Source organism: Patiria miniata, unplaced genomic scaffold, assembly GCF_015706575.1.
Source record: "Patiria miniata isolate m_02_andy unplaced genomic scaffold, ASM1570657v1 HiC_scaffold_4, whole genome shotgun sequence".
Classification (NCBI taxonomy): Eukaryota; Metazoa; Echinodermata; class Asteroidea; order Valvatida; family Asterinidae; genus Patiria; species Patiria miniata.
In genome coordinates, this window is record NW_024037071.1 from 4,110,892 (window position 1) to 4,136,198 (window position 25,307).

A 25,307-nucleotide genomic window follows, 5' to 3' on the forward strand; every position below is an offset into this window, starting at 1 on the left:
ACATTTTTATAGCAAAATTGTGCATTGGTTTCCACTAGTTTTCTTTAAATATACTACTGATATTTGCACTTTTTAATCAAAACAATTGGAGAATTATTTTTTATTACTGAGATCACAAAAACTATGTGGATGAAATTGTCCGATTGGGCTTAAATGGTTCACAGAGCTGCTGAGCGGAAAAAAAACACAAGTAAATTACCACCATCAGATCTTTCTGTAGTACTTTTTCAAACAAACACTCCTGGAATGCAAATATGCATATATTTTACCTAAGAAGAAATCAATAGAATTTGGAATATACAATCATTCAATAATAATTTAATTACAACTACAAAAATACTTTTTTCAACTGCTTTAACATTTACTGGTTTTCATCAGATCAGGCTGCTTTATGGGAAAACTAAGTGCAGGTGACTGCTAAACACATAAAATATGAAATTGGAAAATACCAGCTAAAATGTCTTGGGACGGCCACACCTTGAAATTAGTTCTAGAGTTTTTTTCTCTAAGAACAAAAGTAATATTTTTTACTTGCCAGAACTATGCCTTTTGAGTGTATGGACTACTTGCATGAACAGAACATTGCGCTTGGTGACTTCTTTTGAAAGCCCAAGTTGGAGGGTCTCACCGCGTGCGTGCACTGGTTCACGTGTGTTGGGCGGGAAGAACGCACAACATATTTTATTATGAATGTAAAGGGCCTGTCTCAATTCATAAGGCCAAAAAAAAAAAAAAAGTTCTGCTTCCGGTTTCCCTACCTACCCTATTCCGACAGCCCCTACCCTAATCTTTTTATTGGAAAACTGAGAAAAACACCCAAAACCATCAATTTCTACCTTTTACCCTTGACTACACGCCGATGCCTCCATATGATTGCACACAAAAAACCATGCCAAAAAAAATTGTTCCTACCTACCTATCCTATTTTCAAATGCCATGTACTCTGAAGCATAACTATTATTTATTTGGCCTAAAGGGCCTGTCTCAATTCAATATATTGGATGAGTTCCGGACCAGTTGTGGATATTTTATCGGGTATGAGGTTATTTATTTATTTATTATTTATATTTATTAACCCTCCTATGGAAACATGCATTGTCAGCCTGGTTATTACTTGGGTCAATATTGGTCAAGACCAATACCAATACCAATCAAGACCCCCATTGGTTTGTACACAATATGCCAGGAGGTGAGATACAAACATTTTGACCATTGGTGACCTCTTAAATAACAGGAGTGTTAATATATAATGTTTAATATTTCGAACAACTTCCCCGCAATCTTCTTGCAATTAAGTTATCAGTACTGGTGAGTCAAAACAGTTGCTAATAACAATTTCCCAGGAACATGTCCGGGACAAATGCAGAGTTTCATCTGGACAAAATTAATCATTCTACGCACAACTTGTCCGCAAATCATTGTCGATATGAATTGAGAGGGGCCCTAACCTGTAGCATGTTTGCTTGAGCACCGGGCGTCATCGACAATGCTTTCAAATGTCCCTCCCAGTGGTCTACCTCAACTCTCCATTTGTAACTGTTGAGGGGGTACTTGTGCACGGACTCCATTGAAAGCTAGCTATGTCCCCTTCATCATTTTAAAAATATGTTAAATATAGCACTAAAGAATTCTATATGCTAATTATATATAAGTGCATAGTTCACTGGACACTGCACAAGTATTCCCTCACTGGTTACTTAGAACATTAGGAAAAGCTCAAATGCATTGCACACATATTTGCAGAGTACCAGTGAACAGAAATTGACATGACATGACATGACGTTCGGCTGGTAAGCTGTTTTGGCTAAGCAAATATGTTCCCTGCTTACCAACTTTCTGCACTCAGCAAGGGACCAATTTCATAAAGTTACCAGTCTGAAAATACCGCCAAGCAGAATATAGTGCTCAGCAAAAGTTGGCAGGGTACCTAGCCCAGGTTGGACGAAGTCTTCATTGCAATACGACTAACGTCCAGGACAAGACTTTTCTACATGAAACCATCCCAACATTTTTACCAGAGTTTTGTTATGTTTTACCTCGTTATAGAAGCTTATTTCACGCCTACATACTCTATGTATCCTTATCTATTGGCCACTGGGTTCAGGAATTCCATATGCGATGCTGACTGACATTAATCAGGAAAATAAACTCAAAAGCAACGTTAAACTTGTACGTGTTTGTAGTCTCTTTTCATCAGTTTATTCCCCGAGTCGTACGTCATGCATCATGTACAATGTACATGTACAAATGTACGTGCGTACGATCCGAAAGCGCGCACGCACGCTAGCGCCCTCATTTGTTTAGTTTTGGTTGGAACCGTGACGTCACTCCAGCCAACCGATGTCACGAAAACGCTCAACCAATGACCAAAGCCGAAACGTGTTTCTGGTAACTGGCGCGAAAACACGCTCGGTCATTGGATTAGCGACCGCGCCTTCAAGTAAGTGCGCGTGCGTATGAGGGTGGTTACTAAGCAAATCGCGCGTGCGCACTGCATATTCATGCGGCATAGTCTGTCCCTCGGACCAGATGTGATATGAGCTTCGAGAATAATTGTCCTGTCTAGGGAACCAGACTACACGCTGCACAGACGTTCATGGTATGATGTACGACTAGAATAGACTCGGCGGTGAGAAACTGATGAAAAGAGACTAAACACGTACAAGTTTAACGATGCTTTCGAGTTTATTTTCCTGATTGACGTCAGTCAGCATCGCATATGGAACTCCTGAACCCAGCGTACTAACAGATAAGGACACATAGAATACTACGACGTAAAATTAGCTTCTCCAACAAGGTAAAAATATTGAAATTATTGGTAAGAAATGTTTTCGTTCGGTTGTGAGCACATGTGTACTCAGGACTCCCTCCGTAACGTAGGGAGGAAAGGGAGTCCACCAGGGCTAGCAGGGTACCAGTCAACAGCAATGTACGACTTAGCAGCCAGTTGGGCTTGGCAGATCTGTCAAATTGGAACTGGATCACAATCTCCTTTATCCTTTCTATAAAGTGCTCTCAGTTTTGTTGTCTTTTTCACCCACCCCAACTTGGGTGCTACGAATGTCTACCCCGTCAGTCGCTGCCTCTTTGCTCTGCAAGGCTTCCTTGTTTGTTACCTTCTTCCATTCCTTGTTGAAGATCTCCTTGGTCTCAGTTGGGCTCTCAGCTTTCATTTCCCGTTCCATCTTCGTGGCTGCACGGGCTGCGGCGTACTGGTTACGCGTAACCCGTAGGTACTGGACGTCAGTTAGGATACGAACGGTGAAGTCTGGGATGAAGGGTGCGGCTGGGGTGTTGGAGCCGGCACTCATGCTGCTACCGACGCTGGTCCGACTGCCAGAACGAGAGATGGTGTTGGCCGTACCTGCAAACAAGTCAGTTTTGAAACACTGATCTGGCTGAACTGAATGAGTAGAGGAGTGAATTGGGATTGACTGTGTATAAGAAAATGCCCTCATTCGTAGAAAGACGCATGAAATGCGTCTTTGGGCTTAAACTTGGAAAACACATTAGGCACGAATTTTTGAACTGCTGCGCCAAATTCATAAAAATTAGTCATTGCATTTCTATGATCACAAGGGGGAATCCACCGTCCTCCTCTCCCTGGCCATAAGATAGGTGAAGAGTAATGTAAAAAGATTTACATTAAGATTTCTACGGTGAAGAGTAATGTAAAAAGGGTCAACAAACCTCCAGGGGACATCAAAGCATGCTGCCCATAGAAGGCAAACGGTCCCTGCTCAAAGACCAGGTTCTCTTTCCCGATGGTGACTTCTACCCTACCCTGCAGGATGATGATGAAGTAATCCGCTTGTTTCGCCCGGCTGTACAGATACACAGGGCTGTGCTTGCCCTCTTCTTGCCTGGCACTGTGATAAATGTCCTGCTCAAGGAGACGGTGTAAGACGGTCTCCGAGATCATCTCAATCTTGAAAGGTTCCACAGCTGAAAAATGAAAGAAGAGTCAGCTCGATATTTCAACTTTGCACGCGCACATCAAAATTTGAAAGTTCACTTTTGAGTTAAACATTTCGCAGCACGTATACAGAATCATAGTGGGTACCAGCAAAATGTAAGAAACCGATCAGTTCTGAAGTCACAGCAAAAACTTTAAAGTTTGAATTGCATCATCATTGAAGGTCTGTTGTAAACTTGCACTTTTCCAGTAAATATTTCACTATGTGCTTTTAGAATTTTGATTTTGATGATTTGTTCGAGAGAAATGTTTACTCTTCCACTTTCACACAGAGATGGATTTGGAGGATTCAGGAAGTTTTCAGCATACAGTCCCAAGGAGTTAAAAGTAACCACAGAGTTGTTTTCAAGTCAATCACAAGTCCGTCACAAGTCTGGTTACAAGTACATCACCAGACAATTTGCAGATTTAATTAGTCGCATGTCATAGTGCACAAAAACTGCACATTCTTGTGATTTAGTGATTGACTTATGATAATTTGTGAGGACTTGTGAGGACTTCTGATGGAAACAGAAAGTGACGCAGGAATGCTTTTCTCACAGGTCATTTGAACAGTTTGTCACCTGACTTTAGACTGGATGAAGTGTTCATTGACTTAATTCCTAACACTTGTACCAACCTGTATTCAGAAACTGGAATATAGCAAGGGCTAGCTGTGGTGAGACTTTTGCCCGAATCACTTCGTCCTGCTGGGCGAAGATTGAATAATCTCGACGCTTTGGATTGTTGATCTTCTTCTTAGAAACGTTGTCAGCTACAAACAAGGATAAAAAGCGATGCTGAATTTTGCGTTGGCATGTTATTTAGTATTGAATATAGTATATAAATACTTTTTAAATATTTATATATGTTGAAACGATGTTTTAGACATGAGACATAATGATGTCACATTTTGTTTTCTGTGCTCTTTCTTATGGCAGCTTAATGGCTCGTCTCACCTGGGTTTCATAGGAAAGTGCATTAACCTTAACCACCCTAACTCCATCAAAATCCATCCCCCCATTTTGGTGGATTTAGGGGACTTGGTCCAGAAGGCCTGGCGTGACAAAATATTGATGGAGTATGATGGACTTGGGCCTAACGGCCTGAAGCAGTGCTAGGGGTATCCGATTGATTTTGCCTAGCTTCCTGTACTGCTATTGTCATAAAAGCCATGTGTAGCAAGTCCATGAATGTCAACCAGTGCGTCAGTGGTGGATTCCATTATGTCATGTACAGTTTTGTATTCGACGCACAGTGATTGATGGATTTTGATGGAATTGGTCCAGTTCCTAGTAAAATACGCTAGGGTGTTAGGTTTAATAAACATGGCTTGATGTCATTATGTCTCAGAGCTATTCCTACTACTTCTTACTGTAGATGTCAGTTTCGTCCACAATTTCTGACTTCAGAATTTCCTCAATGACATCTTCCAAGGTAACAAGCCCCAAGACTTCATAGAATGGATCACCTTCGCCTTCGTTGTTGACGCGGTTGACTATGGCCATGTGAGAGGAGCCTGGAAGAGTACAGACACAATATTATCAAATTCTAGTAAAAAGGCATTTTCTTACAATAATAAGCAGCAATCCAAATACCAAAATATCTTATTCTTAAGACAATAAAAAAACCATTATTTTTAATATTCCAATAAAAAAGAAGAAGTTCAAATTAATTAGATTTTCCCAGTGTAAAGCCCCCTGTTCATATGTCACAGGTCTTGATATTAATTTCTTGGTGTAACAGGGAATGTCACATTGAAACTACTTTAGTTGATGTCCTGGAATTTGCTTCTCTTCCACTTTCATTTTCACATGAAGTTTTAACCAACTCTTATTTTTCTTTCTAACAATTCTAAGGCACTTGAGAAAGAATGCAAAAATGTAAAATTGAACAATCACAGCACACCTTTTAATATTTCCTTGATTCATTTTTGAATTTAGATTTTTAAATGGGCCCTAAGGCTTTCAGAAATACCTTTCTTGAATTCTGAGAGCATGACGTCCAGTGTGGTATCCTCAAACACAAAGTTGATAGGATGCTGGTAAAACTTGATGACTGTCTTCAACGGAGTGCAATCATCCGGATCCACAAATGCTAAATCTTTGACAAACAACAGGGCGACTATGTTATCCCTGGTTCCCGCATACACTGGTATCCGTGTGAAGCCTTTATTCATGATATCAGTGACCGTATTAAAGTCAAGTACAGCTTCCTCGTCCAACATGTAGCAGTCGTCCAATGGTGTCATGACACATTTCACCGGCGTCCTTTTTAGCTCCAGTGCACCTGATATGATGTCGACTTCTTCTTTTTGGAGATCTGTGTATTCATCTGTGACTTTAATCAACTCCACCAAGCGTTCCCGGTCGTAGACATTCCCGATCTCCTTTCCCAGTATGAAATCTAGGATTTTACTGATCGGGTATGCCACTGGAAACGTCACAACCATGAAAATGTAGGTCAGCCAGACTGTTCTGGCTCCCACAGCCAGTCCGTGACGGGAGCAAATGGACTGTGGGACGATTTCACCGAAAATAACGATCCCAGCAGTAGAACCGATGACTGCCATCAGTCCAGATGAAAGATCACCCAGGAGGACTGTTAGAGTGCTGTTCACAAGAACGTTCCCAAGCAGCAGGGAGCACAGCAAGTAGTTTCCAGTGTGGCGAATCGGGGCGATCTTCTTGGCGTACTGCTTCTCACGGCGGTTCCCACAATTTTGCAGGATTTTCAGCTCGGTCGGATCGAGCGCCATAAGGCCCAGATTCAACCCACTGAAGAGACCCGAGAAGGTCAACAGCAATATGATGAGAATGATTTGCAGCCACAGCGGCAAGAGCGGGGGAATGACATAAACTTGGAGCCAGCTTGCCGATCCCAGATGTGTCCAGCGTTTACCATCCAGCTTAGCACACATGTAGAGGGGATCCAGTGCTTTGAATGTTACACGCAGCAAGCCAGTAGTGTGATTATCAGAGTTGGCAGCATCTAATTCTATGGCTCCCACGACAGGATGGTCTAGCTCTTCACACGAATCTCCTTTCTCTGCATCTGTTGTGGTGAAATAAACACTCATTCCAACCCTGATATTTTCTCCGATAAGTCTCAAAGTGACTTCTTCATTTTGTGGAACCTTCAGCTGTCCCTCTGCACCTATTTCTACTCCCTCACTTGTTTTTAACAATGCAAAGATACGAGTTGCATTTCCCCTACCACTGCTGCCACTTGCCCCGGATGTGACTGGTATTGAAGCCAGCAATATTACTAAAAAATTCAAAGTGAGAAACGTCCTCACTGTTATCCTTGTAGTTCTTAAACTCTCAAATAAAACTGGGCAAGCTACGGAAAAGAACCGTGTAGTTCTTAGTGAAGAGTAAACAACGCCCATGGAGGCCGCCATCTTGGAAGTTGGAAAACGGACGTCTGGTTTTGTGGTTTCACTCAGATCAGCCGACGCGGTGTCACCAATACCATTTACAATCCTAAATAATTCATGAAATATGACATTATTTCAAGAATTTTGTCAAAATAAACGTGCTTTGTCTCGACATAAGATGTATCCTGCTTGAATCGGTCGTCGTATAGGCCTAACAAATTGATCTGACGATCTTATCCCGCTACACAAAGTGTCGATGCGGGGCCGTGGCCGGTTGACGAGCATGGAATGAATTTTTACAGAGGGCGCCCTGTGCTTAATTGCATAATTTTGCGGAAACGTACGTCATCATTTTGTGTACGTAGCGCGCGTGATATCGAGTGACCGCAGCTGCCAGAGTCGTCTGGGTGGTGCGAGGGGGAAGGGATTTCCTCGGAATGTTACTCATTTTGTTCACAGATTGTGCGTTATAGTACGCAGCTTTAAAATGGTAATAGTTGTAGTAGTGTTTATTTAGTCCTTATAAGTTGTATTGTGAATAAGGCATTCGGGTTGCTCTGCATCCATGATCCAGACCATGGCATGCAGACGAAGTCGAAGTCTAGACTTCGGTTGTGTTCTTATTCCTCCATGGGTTGTGTACAAACAACGTGGAGCTACGGAGTCGACTGGTCGAGTGCATTTTCAAAGACAAAGTATTTTCTAACAAAATTGGAAATGTTTCTCAGTCCCAGATTTTAATATTGTCTTTTTCAACATTTTTGCAATGACTGACCTTCATGGTATAGTATGAAGAAAAAAAGTGGCTCAGGATGCAACATTCTTTCTGAACAGCTGAGAGCCTGAATGAAACTGGAACGGTGCATCCTGATGCCACTTTTTTCATAATAATAATATTAATAATTTAAGGAAGTGTGATAAAGAATTATATTTAGCCAGCTTTTGTTCAGTTAACGATATTAAGCTGGCTAGGTTGTACAGTGCCCTCTTTGACGCGTATTACAAGTAATCCAGTATTTTTTTTTCAAATTACCATCTTCGTTTGTGCAACACCTGTTGCCGAGTGCATAGCTTGTGTATCTCATGAGTGAGAGATCCCTCGTTCAACTTCCGGCAAGCTAGCGACATTTTCGAATTTTTTTTCATCCCAAAATTGAAGAATATTATTCTTTTATTATTTTAAATTGACTCCAACATTTAATTACATAGTATACATTTTCTGATTCGTGGCTCCGGAGGATTTTTTAAACGAAGTGGCTATCGTTACGGCAGCCGTTGTTTAGCGCCCTCTTTGATACTTTTTTGATACGCACGCAGGTATATAATTATTTGTTTCCCCACAATTTAGTGAGCAGTGCGACAGCTCAGTCAATAAAGGGTAGGATTTTGCACCGCAAGGTTGCGGGTTCGTATCTCAGTTTTGCACCTTTTTTTTCCTTTTCTATCCTGAGGCTTTGGAGGATTTTTTTTAAAAGGGAAATAAAGTCCGAATTTCATAACGTTCAAATTCACTTTTTTCCTTCTAATTTTATATTTTCTTCTCATGTTTTTATAAAAGTTGTAGTAGTCCATAACGATAGAAAATGGGAAATGCGTTACGGCTGCCGTAAAGGGAAATAAAGTCTGAAATTGTAAAATGGTCTGATTCCCATCTTGTGAACACGAGATCTGCTGATTTACTCGTTTTTTTTTTTAATCATGAATGCCATATAACAAATAAATAACACTGTACAATTTACAAAGTTTTGTGCGGTTTGGAATTTCCTTGTTTTTTTCTAATGTCCCAGTTGCATGCCTGTGAATACTACATTCTTTCTGGCAGGCAATCCAATTTCGATAACAGAGCACAAAAAAAAAGAAGAAAAGAAAATTCACACAGTGCTGATTCGATCCCAGGACCTTTGGCATGGTAGTCCAACGTTTGAACCAATCGAGCTACCAAAGCATTGTAGTTGGTAGGGTAGTTGTGTGATATAGATTCACAATGGTGTTTTGCAATGCCATAAGGAAAGCAGTTTAAATCCTGTTACGGCTTCTGTAACAATAGCCGCTATGGAATGAAAACTCATGCAATTGTAATGTGAAGGCCAGAGGCTACATGGTTATAGAATATTAAGTTTGGCCATTTGAAATGTTTAATCGCTGTGTAGTTACAGACCTAAGTCTAATAAATGAAAATGACCTTGTTTTGCCCCAACAATAGTTTTTGCCACTGTTATAGTTTGGAGTTAAACATCCTTGAGACTCATTTTGCGGAATTTTTGAATTTTTTTATTTTATTTGCCAGGGCTTTTTTGCCTTTCTGAAGTCCAAACTTGGCAACAACCCAAGTCGCAAGTTGCGCATTCTTCTACTGGGATTGGATAATGCTGGAAAGACGACCCTTTTACGAGGCATGGCCAAGGAAGACATCAGTCACACGACACCCACGTTGGGATTCAACATAAAAACGGTCACGACGCAGGGAGTGCACCTGAATGTGTGGGATATTGGAGGTGGGTTGCCAGATTTGCCCTTCTTGGGGTGAAACATCTTGGAAGGTGCAGGAAATGTGGGGTGTTATTAATTGGATGATATTTTCAATAGTAGCAAATGTTCAGCAGTACTTAAAGGTAGTGTGGACCATTTGCAGCTATCCAAAAGTAATCAAACAACTTATTGTCGAAAAACTTACATGTTCTTGGTTTAAAGATAGTAATGACACTAAATTCCCTGTGCGAGTATTCCTTCTGGCATGCTGTCAATTAGAAGACAACAATAAAAGGTAATTTCCAATTATTCAAGTGACACATTTTTGGAAATTTCCCTTTGTAGTTTTGTAATTGGGCCAATCTGTGAATGCGTGCAAGCATTAACATGACATACACACGTGCGCGGCTGCTGTTATTTGTCAGTTCAGTGTCTGACATGACGTAGCTACTGTATTTTTTTTGGGCTGAATAAAAATCATGTCCTGAATGCTGATTTCGAATTGTGTCACAGGAGGGCGCAATTATATTGTGACTTGGCAAGTTTTGAAGTTGAACTGAAGCCAAGATCCAGAATACATGTACATGTATTGTGTTTTCTCGAAGTATACAGCATTCACAGGGCTGAAACGTCATTAGGTTAGTTGCTAAGCATGATCCAGGGTTTGAGATTTTTTTGATTTTTTTTTAAATAAAAAAAAAAATCGGATTTATTTGATTTAAATCAGATTTTTAAAATTTAAATCAGATTTTTTTATTTTTTAACTTTCAAAATACGAAGTGGCTATCGTTACGGCACTCGTTGTTTAGCGCCCTCTACGATATTTTTTTGATACGCACGCAGGTATATAATTATTTGTTTCCCTACGTTTTATCGTGCAGTGCGTCAGCTCGGCCGATAGAGGGTAGGATTTTGCACCGCGAGGTTGCGGGTTCGAATCTCAGTTTTGCACTCGTATTTTTTTCCTTTTCTAACCTGAGGCTTTGGAGGATTTTTTTAAAAGGGAAATAAAGTCCGAATTTCATAAAGTTCAAATTCACTTTTTTCCTTCTAATTTTATATTTTCTTGTCATGTTTTTTATAAAAGTTGCCAGGTTGCAGTCTACCGTAACGATAGAAAATGGGAAATGCGTTACGGCTGCCGTAACAATAGCCACTGCGTTCAAAATATTGATATGTCGAAAAAATTAGTCTAAATCTCCCAATTCACCCTTACACCCGTCACTAAGGAGTTTACAAGTTCCTATAATACCCATCACCCACAAAACTCCATTAATTAATAAATGTTTTTGGAAAAAAAAATGTATGGAATCAGTCATAAAAAAAACACATGATTTTATCGTCTGTTTTAGCTAGGTTTTTGTGTGTGGTTTTAATTCCTTGGGTTATTTTATGGTAATGTATTCATTTTGTCTTTTATTGGGTTTTTTTGGGTAATTTTTGTCGTTATTATATCATGTTTTTATGTATTCCAGGGCCCCCAGGGAGAACAGGTCATTGACAACTGAACACGAATAAATAAAAATAAATAAATAAATAAATAAAACAAAAACATTCACAAATGAAAATTGGTCCATTCTACCTTTAGGAAGTGGATCCAAACTTTACAATGTCATACATGTCGAGTGTAACAGGGATAGGAAAAAGGAAATGGGTCAACTCGTACCCGAGTTAACTCGTACCCGAGTCAACTCGTACCCCAAAATTGACACCCAAGTCAAGTCGTACCCGAGTTAGGTCGTACCCGAGTCAAGTCGTACCCCGATCAACTCGTACCCGAGTCAAGTCGTACCCGAGTCGACTCGTACCCGAGTCAACTCGTACCCGCACTCGCTGGTCAACGTGGTCGTACCGTGCACTGAGTGACATCGTTTTTGCCGGGCCCGTGCGCGCACTCGCCGGTCCACGTGGTCGTCCGTGCACGGTGACATCGTTTTTGTCGGGCCTGTGCGCGCACTCATCGGTCAACGTGGTCGTACCGTGCACGGTGATATCGTTTTCGCCGAGCCTGTGCGCACACTCGCCGGTCAAAGTGGTTGTGCGTGCACGGTGTTTTTGCCGTCGCGTAGTTAGTGTCGGAACCTTCGCCGTTTTTCAACGGCATTAGGCCTTGGTGTAAGTTGTAGTTGTACATATTTAATACGGGGCTAATTTTCATACTTCAAATAAATGTTCTACCCAAAGTATGCATGCTTTTATCAATTTATTTTATTTTTATATTACAGATGATCCTGTGGTTTTCCGATGAACCATTTTCTGCTGCTCGAACCGATCGATCGGATGGTCTAGATCTAGCTGTCACACAGTTCATGATGAATCGAATCGGATGTCAAGTTTCGAGGACAAAACCCGATTAGCTCAGTTTTGTTTAAGATAATAAAACTTTCTCTTGCACTTGAATTACAATTTGCTAATGTCAAACAATCTTTCACACCCAAGGATCAACTAACAAATTGGTCCCCTAAAACTTATAGAAAGAGCATCTCTGAATGAAACGAGCCACCATTTTCCTTTATCGTGTTTACTTCCTTGATGCCTCAAATGTAAACAAATAATTAAAAATCCTACATTTCTGTTGTTACCAAAATAATATTCTAGTTGAACTTATCGCAGAAACTTTATTTAAGCTGCACAAGATTTTTTAACGACATTTACCGAACTAATTGTACAAAAAATGACCAACATATTAAAGAATCATTATAAATTAAATAACGATGTCCGTGTGACTCTTTTAAGTTTCCTGTAATATATTTTCTCTTCAGATTTGTACTTTCAGGGCCCCCAATCTTCCCAAAGAGATTTGTGCCATGTGCAGTTATTATTCAATAAATGATGCCAAAAATGGAGTGAGTGAACGTTGAAAAATATTACTTTTACATTACAAAATTCATTTTTTAATAGCAGCTTTCTTTAAAAGAAAAAAGGTCTAAAATACTAAATTCGTAAAAAGAAAACTATGCCCTTAAAACACCTTAGAACAAAAAAAAGATGTAGCAGTTCGCACAGTCACTCCGCAATCTCAGTGATCCAGGGTCTCTGAAAAAAGAAAGGAAAAACATCATTACTAAGAGAAAATACTACACAAATTTTAAAATAACACATCTGACGATCTGGATGAAAAGTGAAATTTACCGTTTATCAGCGAGGGCTCCGTCGACTTGCGAGTACCACACTGATGCCGTTTTGAAAATGTTCTCCACGCAGTACCCGTCCGTTCGCGATGAAGCCCTTGCTGATGAACGGTACATTTTCCCTTTTCATCCAGATTGTGAGCAACATTTGATACCACCGCCTTCAACTAATCCTTGAACTTTATTTGTATTTCTGGCGGCGTAACTACTATTTCTCAGTCGCCGTTTTTGAGGGTAAAATCGGAAGTTTTGTTAACCATCCATCCGTACTTCCAAACTAAAAAAGGAGGGGAGTACGAGTTGACCTAGGTGCGAGTTGACCCGGGTACGAGTCAACTCGGGTACGAGTTAACCTGGGTACGAGTTAACTCGGGTACGAGTTAACTTGGATACGAGTTGACTCGGGTACGAGTTGACTCGAGTACGAGTTGACTCGGATACGAGTTAACTCGGGTACGAGTTGACCCAAAATCAGGAAAAAGAGTGGACCCCAAATTTATAGAAAGACTCATGTAGGAGACGCAACATCTACTGTACTTGCATGGACTGAGTCCATTTATTGTATATTGAAAAACTCTACTGCAATACATTTTATAACCTTGGAGGGTCATATGTCTTAAAGGAACGTCTGGTAAATTGGGAACTTAAACAAGTTGCATCCAAATGTCGGCCATCTGACAAGTTTTGTAAAATGCACTTTTACCTGATTGCCATTCCTATTTCTTGATACCCAACCACAGGTCTGTCCAATGGAATTCATAAACTTTTCTTTTGTTTTGCAGGACAGAAAACAATCCGTCCATACTGGAAACAGTACTATGAGAAAACAGACGTTCTCATCTATGTGATAGACAGTGCAGATAGCACGCGCTTGGAAGAAACTGGAGAGGTATAGCATTCATATTGACTGGCAATGAGGTCACTAGTGCATGCACTGTACACCCCAAGGGATTGTGAGTGACCACAAGATGGTTGTATTCACCAAGGTTTTAAGCGTTTACCTCTCATGATGAGTCCTGATAATCTTCACCATGTTCAGGGGTTGCTGTAGTAAGTAGTGAAGTATGTGATGGGCCAAAATGACCAATCAGGCCGGTGTTTTGTCTCTTGTTTCTGTGTCATGAAATGACCGAGATGCCAGTCCATTGCAGGTTACTGCCCAGCTAATGCCAATCCCCATTTATACTCCCAAGTGGAGAGAGGCAAGTGGGGATGAACCCTAACCACTAGACCGCGCACTCCCCTACAGGGTTCTGTGACCTGTCAAAATTGTTGAGTGTAGTGCCCAACTAGGCAACTGACTTTGCATCTTTTAATTTTTTTTCCACAGGAGCTAAGCCAGCTACTGGAAGAAGAGAAACTCTCTGGCGTTCCGCTGCTGGTTTTTGCTAATAAGCAGGACTTGATCAGTGCTGCGACAGCCGCTGATATCGCAGAGGGCTTGAATCTACATACCATCAGGGACCGAGCGTGGCAAATCTGCGCCTGCTCAGCAATGACTGGGGAGGGTGTAGAGGTAAATACTTAAGTTTTATTTACTCATATGTTTTTTTTAATATTTATTTTTCGGCAATTCGCCGGAATAGCCCTTGGAAGTCTTACGACTTACTTCCAGTGGGGTCCCTTGGTAAAAGATGAGGAAGAAATGACAGTTTAGTTGTAGGAGGAAAACCCCGTACAAACCTGATGAATCAGGCAGGGACTGAAACCTGAGCCACATGATGTCCTAGGTAGGATTCAAAACCAGCGTCACTGAGGTGGAAGGCACAAGCACTTCAGACACCACTAATTAAGACCTTATGAAGTTACTGCAGTGAAGGGCAAAACCCAGAATTGAATTCAAGAGAGCTCATTACATGTTGTTCCTCTTTTTCTTTCTTCAAACTTGACACAAGACCATTCATTAATGAAATAAATTTGTTTTGTTTCTTATAGGAGGGCATGGATTGGATAGTGCACACTGTCAAATCTAGATAGCACCCAACACATCCCTATGTACACTGCAGGACATGCGATGCAATGAAATCGAGACCTGAAATCTGCAGGATACCATTGTCAATGGACCCTTCCTGCCTGTCGTAATTTGTGCGCATTGACCAATCAGATCAAGACTTTGGGTCATGTGACCATGTGGTGAAACTCAGGCCGCATCCATATCTCTAGTTTTAGAGCTAATGGCTAGGTCTTCGCCCCTTACCACTACGTGGGAACAAGCTGACAATAGACAAAGCTGTAGTTATGGAAGCGCATTTAGGAACTGTAAGAAATTTACACAAACCAAAGGTACATGTAGGCTGGGCATGGCCCAATCAGGAATGGTCCATTGGTCTCGCCATTCCGACTCTACAATTTTAACTCCTTCACATGTGGTCTGTCCTACATGGAAAGTGTGAGAATGCTGTGTATGATTTTGAATTTTTTGCATCAGAAGGCAAAGATGGACCAAAATTTGGATCCCTAAAAAAGCCTCACAAGTGGCTTTTACGTGGTGAACTAGGTATTGGTATGTAGTTTCACCATGATTAAAGTCAATTTGAGATCAAAGTTGTCTTTGAAAAAATGTATTTATTTAAAAAAAGAATAAATTTGAAGTGGGTGAGATTCCTAAAATAGGTAGGTCCATATCCATACCGTCTTTGAGTCTTGCTGGATTGCAAACATGTTTCTAGATTTTAAAGTTCTTTTCTATCATCATGTAGTCTTGTATTTACAGCTACATGTATATGGCTTTAGGCTGGTTTTACAGCTAGAATTTTAAGTAGTGTAATGTCAATTGTTAAAGCTTCTCTTGCCATAGCATCATTTTTAATAGCCTTTGCACACCGACAAGTCCAAATGCAGTCATGCAAATGTGTGCTAAGTGGGGAGGACTCAGGACTCCGGTGATGTTATATTTGTGCTAGCCATGCCTTTAATGTTATTTTGTGGCCGTTAAATTTCGTCAAGAAGAATTGTAATTGTAGACAAACTTCAACAAAATCTTTTTGCATTTGTGATTTGATAATCAGCCAATGCATTTTTGAATATGTATTAAAATGTACAGTTTACCTTTAGAACATTATGTATCTTTCCAGAATGTAAACAAAATGTAAGCCATACTTAATGTTTAATTGAAGTCGCATTTAATTTTATTCTTCTGATGCAAAGATTTTTTTCTTTGGTTTATAGTGATTAGAAATCTTTCTTTACCAAATTTCTAAGCTATTTTTATTCCCTGACTGTAAAGCCGGAGGGTGATATCGCGATAGCATATTCCTTCCGTCTGTCTGTGCATCTTTATGGTGTAAATCGAGGACACACACGTGCAACATCATCGATGAATTGAGGACAGGAACCCAATCGAGAACAACCTCGATTAGAAAACGTGTACAAAACCAATGACAGCTGTTGCAAAAAGGAGTACATGTACAAAGGAAAAAGGGGAGAGGAACAATAGAAAATCTTTGACTTACACCATAAACAAACCTCTGTGTGTGTGTTATTTTTGGTTACCACGATAACTTGAGTGAGAAATACTTTACTTAGGAACTTGAAATTTGGTTTGTGTGGGTTGTTCTTTTTAGTCTTATAAGAAGCCTATTGTTTTAGGGTCGAGGGGTCAAAGTCACTATTGCTTAAACAAAAGGAATCTTTAAGCCTCATAAGTCCCAAATTTCGGACTTATGAGGCGTCGGACCTATGAGGCATAAGTCCGACGCCTCATAAGTCCCAAATTTCGGACTTATGAGGCGTCGGACCTATGAGGCATCAGACTTATGATACAGCCCCTTCAATTTTGGTTAGGTACACTGACAAGTGTTAGTACTAACTGACTGTATAAAAATTGCCAACATGCCAGGGGGATTGCGCAAGTTTCACTTGCAGTATTTTTTATGTATTAAAAGTCACAGATGGAATAGATTGTTTGCACTGCAGCCTTCTCTGATATATGAGGTTTTCGCTTTAATTCCACACGGATAAGCATTGTGTAGACCTCTCTATTTCTTGTTATTACATTTTAATTTCAAATCCACCTAATTGACCCCTACAAGTTTTCATGTTGAAAGAGAAACATGCTATTACTGCCACTATATGCCAGATTAAAGTAATGCTGGAGTGAAGTTCAGTGTAAAAAGAGATGTAAACATACTTCTTGAAATATGTACACGTATAAATGTACCTGGTGTGGTGCTGATCAGAGCGTGCTTTTTCATATAAATGCATACATGTAAAAACAAATCTAATTTTTTCTAAATGACAACTTGTTTAAAATTATTTCGAAACCTTTTTTGCAGCTGATCTCTAAAATTACATTTTTTAAAGAAATTAAAACAAAGTGTTTGTGTCTCTATGATAAAATTTGGTATGGATGAAATTGAATGTTTATCATAGGGAAATCCCAATCGCCCACCCCCACCCCCACCCCCAACCCCCACCCCAAAAAGGAAATTTTCATGCGTGCCTCCCACCGGAAAACCCCTCTTAGACCACGCCCACAAAAGTCGTTTCTCAAAGTTCTGTCCACGTCCGTCTGATATCAGACTCGTTGTTTGAAGAAGGCCAGCCAGTGTCTTTGGTCGGAACCAGTCTACACTACACACAAAGCTGCACATTTCAAAATCAAAAGGCGTGTGAACGAGACACCGGTAAGCGTAGTTTTTCCTCGGAAAACTTCCCGCTGTGGAACAATTTAAGGGATTTGAGTCTGTGGTATTTATGTGAGATTTTCATTGGTCAATGAGCATTGCTAAATTTAGGCATGTTAGGGTGAAGTTTGAAATAATGGCAGGGTTACTGTTGTGTTGCCCCTGTGTGCGTGGTATTTTCCCGACGGCGGCACTAGTTAGAATAGAATGAGCGCTTATTCTTCAGATTGCGTGCTCATTCTTAAGAATGCGTGCTCATTCTTAAGATTGCGTGATTTGCAAGAAAGCGCACAACAGCACCTTGCCAACTCCGAGTCGGCAACTGCCAACTCGGCACCTTAATAAAAGCCAACTCGGCACCTAGCCGACTCGGCACCTAGGCTAGCCGACTCGGCACCTGACCAACTCGGCACCTCCCATGTACTGTACACATGACATTTGACAAAGTATTTTCAAACAAAATTTGAAATGTTTCTCAGTTCCAGTTCAAATCTATAAGTAAAAATAAAATCATTGTTCATCTATGATCTTATAAAAGACGTTTTTCTATAGGGCCTAGCGCCTACTTGTCAATTAATTTTCCTTTTCTAAAAAAAAAATGTGGGTCAGGACGTGAATTTTTTTCTCCCAAACGACATCCGTATATGGGTGTACGCTATGGCGTTTTGGACTTGAACAAGAGAAGAAATTATGAAATGAGAAAAAAAAATGAATTTGAACATTACGAAATTCGGACTTTATTTCCCTTTTAAAAAAAATCTTTCAAAGCCTCAGGTTAGAAAAGGACAAAATTTCGGGTGCAAAACCGAGATTCGAACTCAGTGCAAAATCCTACGTTCTATCTACTGAGCTGTCGCACTGCTCGCCAAAATGTGGGGAAACAAATAATTATATACCTGCGTGCGTAACATAAAACTATCCTAGAGGGTGCTAAACAACCATGTATGCTGATCAGGATGTCGTTTGGGAGAAAAAAATTGCGGCCAGGACCTAGCGGTCAACCGGAAAAGAAAATCATAACTTTTTTGAAATGAAAGATAAAACTCTGAAAACTGATTCAAAACAAATGGTTGTTTATATATTAAGGATTCCAATGATATTGAACAAACAAAAAATTTTGTTCGGTTTTGAAAACTTAGTTATAAAAAATAAACATATTTTGACACCTGAAATGACTGAACATGAAATATCAGAAAATTGAAATAATTAAAATTGTATTAGCGCTTAGTTCTTGGCTTACAAAATAATTAACCAGGGGAGAGCATGCAAATAATTATGAAAAATATAATTTAAACGGCTAGTTACTGACAGAGCTAAAAATTCAGACAGTGTACCACTACGATGGGACACCGTAGTCTACTAGTATAGGCAATGTAAAAAACTACTGGGTGCAAGGGGGTAAAATTGGAACATACTCACAAGACTATGCAGACCACTGAACCCTTTGGCATGAAGTAATGGTTGTGGTGGTGGTGGTGCTAAGTGAAGTACAATAGCGCCTTGCACATAAAGTAGGCTCCCTCCTTCAGCCATACATGTACGGAACTTAGAAAATATGGAACTAAAATGCACACCACCATCCACCACCATGCCCCAGTCACAAGTCCACACCATACTGGGCTTTCAAAGGGGTTTTATAGGGCTGGGTCAAAATATGCATAAGGAATTTCAAGATTAGGAATGCTAACACAGTGTGTCTTTCATGCTTGGAAATATTTGCATAAACACCAAGTACAGAGGAACTGGGGCAAGGAACTTATATCCCTAGCACTGTGGAGTAAACAATAAAGACTACCAATGAGCATTCCATCTGGGTTTTTTTTTTTTTTTTTTACTGTAGCCCAAATACTAGCTATTGTGGTTTACAGTACCGGTAGGTTAAGTTGAAAAAAAGTAATGGTAAACTCTGAAATATTTTTGTGGCATTAATCTGACTTCAGAACAGGTGCAATGCATGACCACTATGGATTACTGTGGCCAAATCTGTATAGTTTAAAGGTGCAATTGGAACCATAATAAAATCAAATTTTGTTACAGTAATATTTTCCTATATACCCATGTACATGTACCAAGATTCAGCTTCTAGATCAATTCAATCTCAAGATATGAGTCCTTAAAGTCAGCAATTTATTCTATGGGCCAGTCAGATATTTTCCCTCCAATTCCTCCAAAGCTAGCCACGGATTACGAAGAAGAAATTGAAATCTACTTCAATAAACAGTTGGATTTGATTAAAAACATATAAGTGAATGAAAGTATTAAAAAACTAGACTTACATTGTGGACAAACACTGGGCTGTTTCGGCAACTTTTTTTTTAGACATGTGACATGTAAAGTTTCAAGTATAAGTTCCATCCAGGAAGGATGGGTAGGTCTGTTTATTATAAATGGTGGCATATAAGGCCCCCAAAAAATCTGGTTTCTGGTATGCGTGCGCGTCGCCATAGCCATGCGCGTCGGCAAAATGAAAAAGTTTATTCCTCCACAAAACCCCAAACAAACCAACCATAAAAAGGACTAAAACTTAAAAGACAAAAGGAAACATTAAAAACAAAAGAATTTTGCATTTGCTGTAAAGTCAACTTTGTTTGAAGAAAAGGAACATCTTGTTCATTTGTATTGACTGTATTCCATTGCCAGTGATCCACTGATACACCACCGCCATCATGCCTGAAGTATCCAACGAGTACAAGCTGAACCAGTGTGCAAGTGATGGCATCTCGTCAGTCAAGTTTGGTCCCAATACATCCCAGTTCCTGCTGGTGTCCTCCTGGGATGAAACTGTCCGCTTGTATGACATTGAAGCTAACGTCATGCGCACCAAGTACAATCATACCCATGCAGTGCTGGACTGTTGCTTCTATGTAAGGCTCATTTTAGGTTAATAGCGGTGATATAGTCTAAAATACTTATGATGGATCACAAGTCATCAGAATCCATCAAAAGTCTTCCAGACCCAAGTCAACTCACAAGCTATTCAAATGAGCTGTGCCAAAGGCGTTACTTTATTTGTTGTTCATCCCCTCTTACTTGTGAGTTGAGACGGGGCTTGTGGACTGAGTTGTGATGGATTCAACTACAACAGTGTGATGGTCTGGTTAGGTTCATATAGCAAAATTGCACCTGTTTGAAACTGGAGTTCTAAAGTTTTGCCAAACCAAATTATTCTAAAGATTAGAATTACGTTTTGACAATTACAACAATACGTTGAAAGAGAGACTGTGCAGTCATTTCTAATGACTCCAGAGTCCAGGCTTTGGGCATGTTTGTTTCGCACAGATCTGGATTGCAGAGAAAAAGTGGTATTTTATTTACAGTTGAAGCATCAAATGAGCTTTTGTGACAATTTCTCTTCAAACTTCTTTTACTGTAGAATGTATTTTAGTGATTAAAAATAGTACGAATGCTTTACCTTTTTTGGATATTATAGTTAGCTTATCCTAAAAAAAACCCTTCTGGGTACAGAATCTGAAGCAGAGAACATTCTTGTGTGCCTAAATGTTAAAGGATTCGATGAGCGAGAGTGGTTCTGTTTGTTTTCGCACGGCGCTGGATCACATGATCTCAGTCGGGATCTGGAATGAAACAAACAGGCCCCCTCAGACAACTTACCGCTTACACGCTTTACAGAATGAAGCTTGATGGACACATCTATATTTGTGCACAAACCTATGGAAAACTGGAATAAAACAGTTACTACAATTGGCATATATTTTATTTTAGCTTAATTTTATAAGGCTAAATATTAGTTTCATTTCAATAAAAAAGAAACTTGAGACAACAGTTTGGTATTGTCATAACTCTCACAACTGTTGCCTTAAAGAATGTTATATTTCAATCTGCAAATACAGGACCAAACACATACATACAGCGCAGGTCTGGACCACACATTAAAGACATTTGACATCAACACAAATACGGGTAAGATATTTGGCCAATATATCGTTATTTCAAGATTTGAATGAGTTTGCTACGCAAATAAGCCATTCAGCAGCAGATTTCATTTTCGAAAACCCTCGTCGAGGGACATACCACATGCCGCCACTGGTTCAGGCATATTGTGCAAAGTACGCATTACTTATTTTATTCTGAATGAGCACAAACCTTGACATCAATGCTTGAGCATCAGGCGTCATCGGCAATGCTTTGGTCTCCCCACACCCTCGCTATGAAACTGTTGAGAGGGTACTTGTGCACAGAGTTCATAGACTACATGGCATAATGCAAAGAGGGTTAAAATGACACTAAATTGGTGGTTTTTTTTTGTTCCTGTACAGAGAGTGTGGTTGGTACCCACGAGGCACCGGTGAAGTGTGTCGAGTACTGTCCAGATGTCAACGTCATTGTGACGGGCAGCTGGGACCAGACGGTCAAGTTGTGGGATCCACGCACACCGTGCAATGCTGGGTCCTTCTCACAGCCTGATAAGGTGAGTTGTATAACCTCAAAACATTTAGCTCATTTATTTATTTATTTTCCACTCGGCAAACACATGTATTATGATGTATTCCTTTTTTTTGTGGCCCAATCCTGTAAAAAATACTTGAAGTATAGGGTGAGTAAAAAAAAGGAAACCCAAATGGCAGGACCATTTTCTCAATAAAGTTCTGCATGTAGCACTTTCAAAAACTAGTTGAAAGCCAATTAATATGCTTTCTATTGGTACTCGTGTACTTTTCAAGTTACAGAATGTTAAACACAACCATCGTTTTTAAGTTCTGTCCCAAGGATCACAAAAACAGGTGAGCGTTCTTTCAGCAAAACAAGAATAATTCACACACATCCCTATGTGGACAGAACTTTAACACAGTGGTTGTGTTTGAAATTCTGTAACTTAAAAAGTACATAGCAGTGATTTGAATGATTCTTGTACTAAGTGAAAGCTTATTAATTGGGCTTTCATATCCTAGATTTTGATAGTGATACATGCAGAACTTCATAAAAAAAATTGGTCCTGCCATTTGGGTTTCTTTTTTTTTGACTTGCCCTGTATAGTAAAAATTTGAGCTGCGAGCCTTACAATCCAGTAGTTTTCGCTATGAACAGTTTTTGTGTTTAATTTTGTATCTAGTAAAAATGCAATGTAAGAACTTACTGAAATGTTTTAAAGAGAATTAAAAATGGGTCCTTTATTTTACGCAATCTGCCTTCCAGTTTTACTCTTACAAAGTATCAAACCTATTTAATTTGCAAAGAAAGGTATTAAGTTGATCACATTAAGGTTTAATTCATACATTTTTTTCAGTGATCATCCATTGGTATGTTATTTTTGTTAACCATAAACATTATCTAAAATGAATTATGTGTGAGGTTTTCAATACGCTGCCAAGCCAAGATCAGTGCTTTGCCTACATGCGACAGTCGGACAAGCGGCTGCTTTTGTATGCCGTTTAAACCGCGTGTGAACTTTTTAACATGTTTAACAAGTTAAACTTGAGTGTCCACCCTTAACCCAATGTCTCTCTCTTAACAATGCAGGTTTACACCATGGCAGTGTCAGGCGACCGACTTATTGTAGGCACGGCCGGCCGCAAGGTCTTGGTTTGGGACCTGCGCAACATGGGCTACGTCCAGCAGCGGCGCGACTCCAGCCTCAAGTACCAGACTCGCTGTATCCGTTCATTCCCCAGCAAGCAGGGCTACGTACTGAGCAGCATTGAGGGCCGAGTTGCCGTGGAATATCTGGACCCTAGCCCCGAGGTGCAGAAGAAGAAGTACGCCTTCAAGTGTCACAGGCTAAAGGTAAGGTTTTTAAAAAAATTTGGCTTCTATTGCTCAGTCTGATTTGATATATTTTGCTACATTCACTTTTTTACAAATTGTTCTGTTGATTTATATTGATGTAAGTATTTGGAAAATCTTCACCCCTAGGTGGATGGGATTGAGAACATCTACCCCGTCAATGCAATCGCATTCCATAATCTCCACAACACATTCGCCACGGGGGGCTCGGACGGTTTCGTAAACATCTGGGATGGGTTCAACAAGAAACGCTTGTGCCAGTTTCACCGCTACCCAACGACTATATCCTCACTGGCTTTCAGGTGAGTCCAAAATAAAAGTACAATAGACTGTAAAATATTTATGGTTAAAAAATGCTGCTTTGACTGTTTTTGCTAAAAATAAAAGAAGCAAAAGAAAATCTGGTGGATTGGAAAATGTGTATCACAATTATTCATACATGTAACTTTACAACAACAGATTGTTTCTTTAATCCGGAGTGCAACAGACCAAATTGTTTTGACCAATCACTGCTGTGACTATGCAGCCAAATGCTTCACAAAAGCCTGATATACGTGCACTTTATACACACAACAAAATACTGTGTGGAATTGAGGAAGTGAGATGCATGTGTCGTGGACCAATGTCCAACGTACATGTAGGTGGGGCATATGGCAATTATGGCATATCTCCACTGACTTTCTTTCTAAATTCTCTCCCTTTCCAGCAAGGATGGGTCAGTTCTGGCCATCGCGTCGTCGTACATGTTTGAAGAAGGAGAACAGGATCATCCGGAAGATGCTATCTATATCCGAAGAGTTACAGACCAAGAGACCAAACCAAAGTAGGAAAAGAAGTCCAAGTAGGAACAAAAGCCCAAGTAGGAAAAGAAACCCAAGAAGGAAAAAAATAATCTAAGCTAGCTATTGACAGTCAGTTTTTGTTAGTTACACTAGAATTGTAATAATTACCGGCTTTAATAAAAACATCCTTATACTTGCAGGCATACTGACATTTAAATAACTTCAAGCCTAAGTTGTCCCTCAGGGCTTTTTTCCTGCTTTTTTTGTGATGAATGAATTGTAAAACTGTAAATATTCAGTAACTAGTAATGATTTGATGTTCCTTACAAATAAAAACATGCCGCTTTCTAGGGGCTGTTGTAAAATAAAGCATTTCGTCACCTTCGTTTAAACAGTATTGATTTCGAATGCATGTTGTTAATCATCCCCCTCGCTCAAAAAAATTCCACTTAACTTATTTTTATCCATACATTTAGACATACATAGCCTTGCTCAAGGCGTTCGTCACTATCGTCTGCATGGTAACCGGCGGCCAAATATCCTCGCAGCCTGCTAACTCGTTATTTTTTTGTGTGCAGTGCAAAAATACAGCGCGAACAGCGAACTCCTGTGGTCGCTATATGCAAATCAACTGGACCCGGATCCAGTTGACTTGTCCATTAATAGTAGCTAATTTTTTTTGGCACTGCACACACTCGCAGTACAGCTAATGAGTATGTGGGCAGCGAGGATAAAGTTTGGCAGCCGGTTACCATGCGGACGGTGAATGCCTTGGCCAAGGCTAATATACATATGTGACCTGTCACCACAACATGAGCTTGAAGTCGGAAATTGCCATTTTGCAGTACAGGGGGGCAAAGCCAAAATTTGAAGGGTCATCAATTTTTGTTTCCAGGTGAATCTTAATCTGTAAGTTCTCTTTTAGCTTTCTCAATTTTTATTGTTTTGTCAAACATCTTTAAAACCTATTTTCATCCCGTTTTATTAGTTGACTGTTCATTCACTGTAACACAACTGTTGGATTTTTTTAAATGCCATTTTGTCGAGAATCAGTTTTACAACTTCAAGTAATTGGTGGTTTATATTTCCGTTACTGAAGTCAGCACCCCTAAATATTATATACCATTGGAAAGCTCTTGTTCTGCAGAATCCAAATAAATAGATATCTCAGTTCTTAAAAAGTCTGACTTTAAGCTCATTTTGTGACAACAGATCACATATAGA

The 25,307-nt window shown here is 39.9% G+C and overlaps 3 protein-coding genes across 9 annotated transcripts; 2 read left to right on the plus strand and 1 right to left on the minus strand.

The window, feature by feature from the left end:
- Positions 1 to 1,499: 1,499 nt before the first annotated feature.
- LOC119739943 (metal transporter CNNM2-like) lies at positions 1,500 to 19,366 on the minus strand. Of its 4 annotated transcripts, XM_038215093.1 has the most exons (8): positions 19,134 to 19,364; positions 18,975 to 19,001; positions 5,933 to 7,009; positions 5,331 to 5,474; positions 4,596 to 4,730; positions 3,691 to 3,945; positions 2,916 to 3,364; positions 1,500 to 1,927 (listed from the first exon to the last, which is right to left on the minus strand). In XM_038215093.1, the coding sequence occupies exons 1-7, from the start codon at positions 19,171 to 19,173 to the stop codon at positions 3,003 to 3,005; spliced, it is 2,040 nt and encodes a 679-aa protein (XP_038071021.1). In that variant the 5' UTR covers positions 19,174 to 19,364; the 3' UTR covers positions 1,500 to 1,927; positions 2,916 to 3,002. The 4 variants fall into 4 exon arrangements, with proteins under 4 accessions (XP_038071021.1, XP_038071020.1, XP_038071022.1 ...); XM_038215092.1 differs by having other exon boundaries at positions 18,975 to 19,366; XM_038215094.1 differs by lacking the exon at positions 19,134 to 19,364 and having other exon boundaries at positions 18,979 to 19,099.
- On the plus strand, positions 7,668 to 15,606 carry LOC119739945 (ADP-ribosylation factor-like protein 3). 2 transcript variants are annotated; one of them, XR_005272639.1, is made up of 6 exons: positions 7,668 to 7,824; positions 9,622 to 9,829; positions 13,717 to 13,823; positions 14,265 to 14,450; positions 14,870 to 15,001; positions 15,032 to 15,606. XR_005272639.1 is itself a non-coding variant. In XM_038215098.1 (5 exons), the coding sequence occupies exons 1-5, from the start codon at positions 7,822 to 7,824 to the stop codon at positions 14,909 to 14,911; spliced, it is 546 nt and encodes a 181-aa protein (XP_038071026.1). In that variant the 5' UTR covers positions 7,668 to 7,821; the 3' UTR covers positions 14,912 to 15,606. The 2 variants fall into 2 exon arrangements, 1 of the variants encoding a protein (XP_038071026.1); XM_038215098.1 differs by having other exon boundaries at positions 14,870 to 15,606.
- LOC119739944 (mitotic checkpoint protein BUB3-like) lies at positions 17,449 to 24,557 on the plus strand. 3 transcript variants are annotated; one of them, XM_038215097.1, is made up of 7 exons: positions 17,449 to 17,559; positions 20,200 to 20,423; positions 21,411 to 21,480; positions 21,837 to 21,988; positions 23,038 to 23,305; positions 23,435 to 23,603; positions 24,008 to 24,557. In XM_038215097.1, exons 2-7 carry the CDS (start codon positions 20,226 to 20,228, stop codon positions 24,126 to 24,128), a joined length of 978 nt encoding a protein of 325 aa, XP_038071025.1. In that variant the 5' UTR covers positions 17,449 to 17,559; positions 20,200 to 20,225; the 3' UTR covers positions 24,129 to 24,557. The 3 variants fall into 3 exon arrangements, with proteins under 3 accessions (XP_038071025.1, XP_038071023.1, XP_038071024.1); XM_038215095.1 differs by having other exon boundaries at positions 17,450 to 17,559; positions 23,038 to 23,301; positions 23,431 to 23,603; XM_038215096.1 differs by lacking the exon at positions 17,449 to 17,559 and adding an exon at positions 17,573 to 17,631 and having other exon boundaries at positions 23,038 to 23,301; positions 23,431 to 23,603.
- The last annotated feature ends 750 nt before the right edge of the window (positions 24,558 to 25,307 follow it).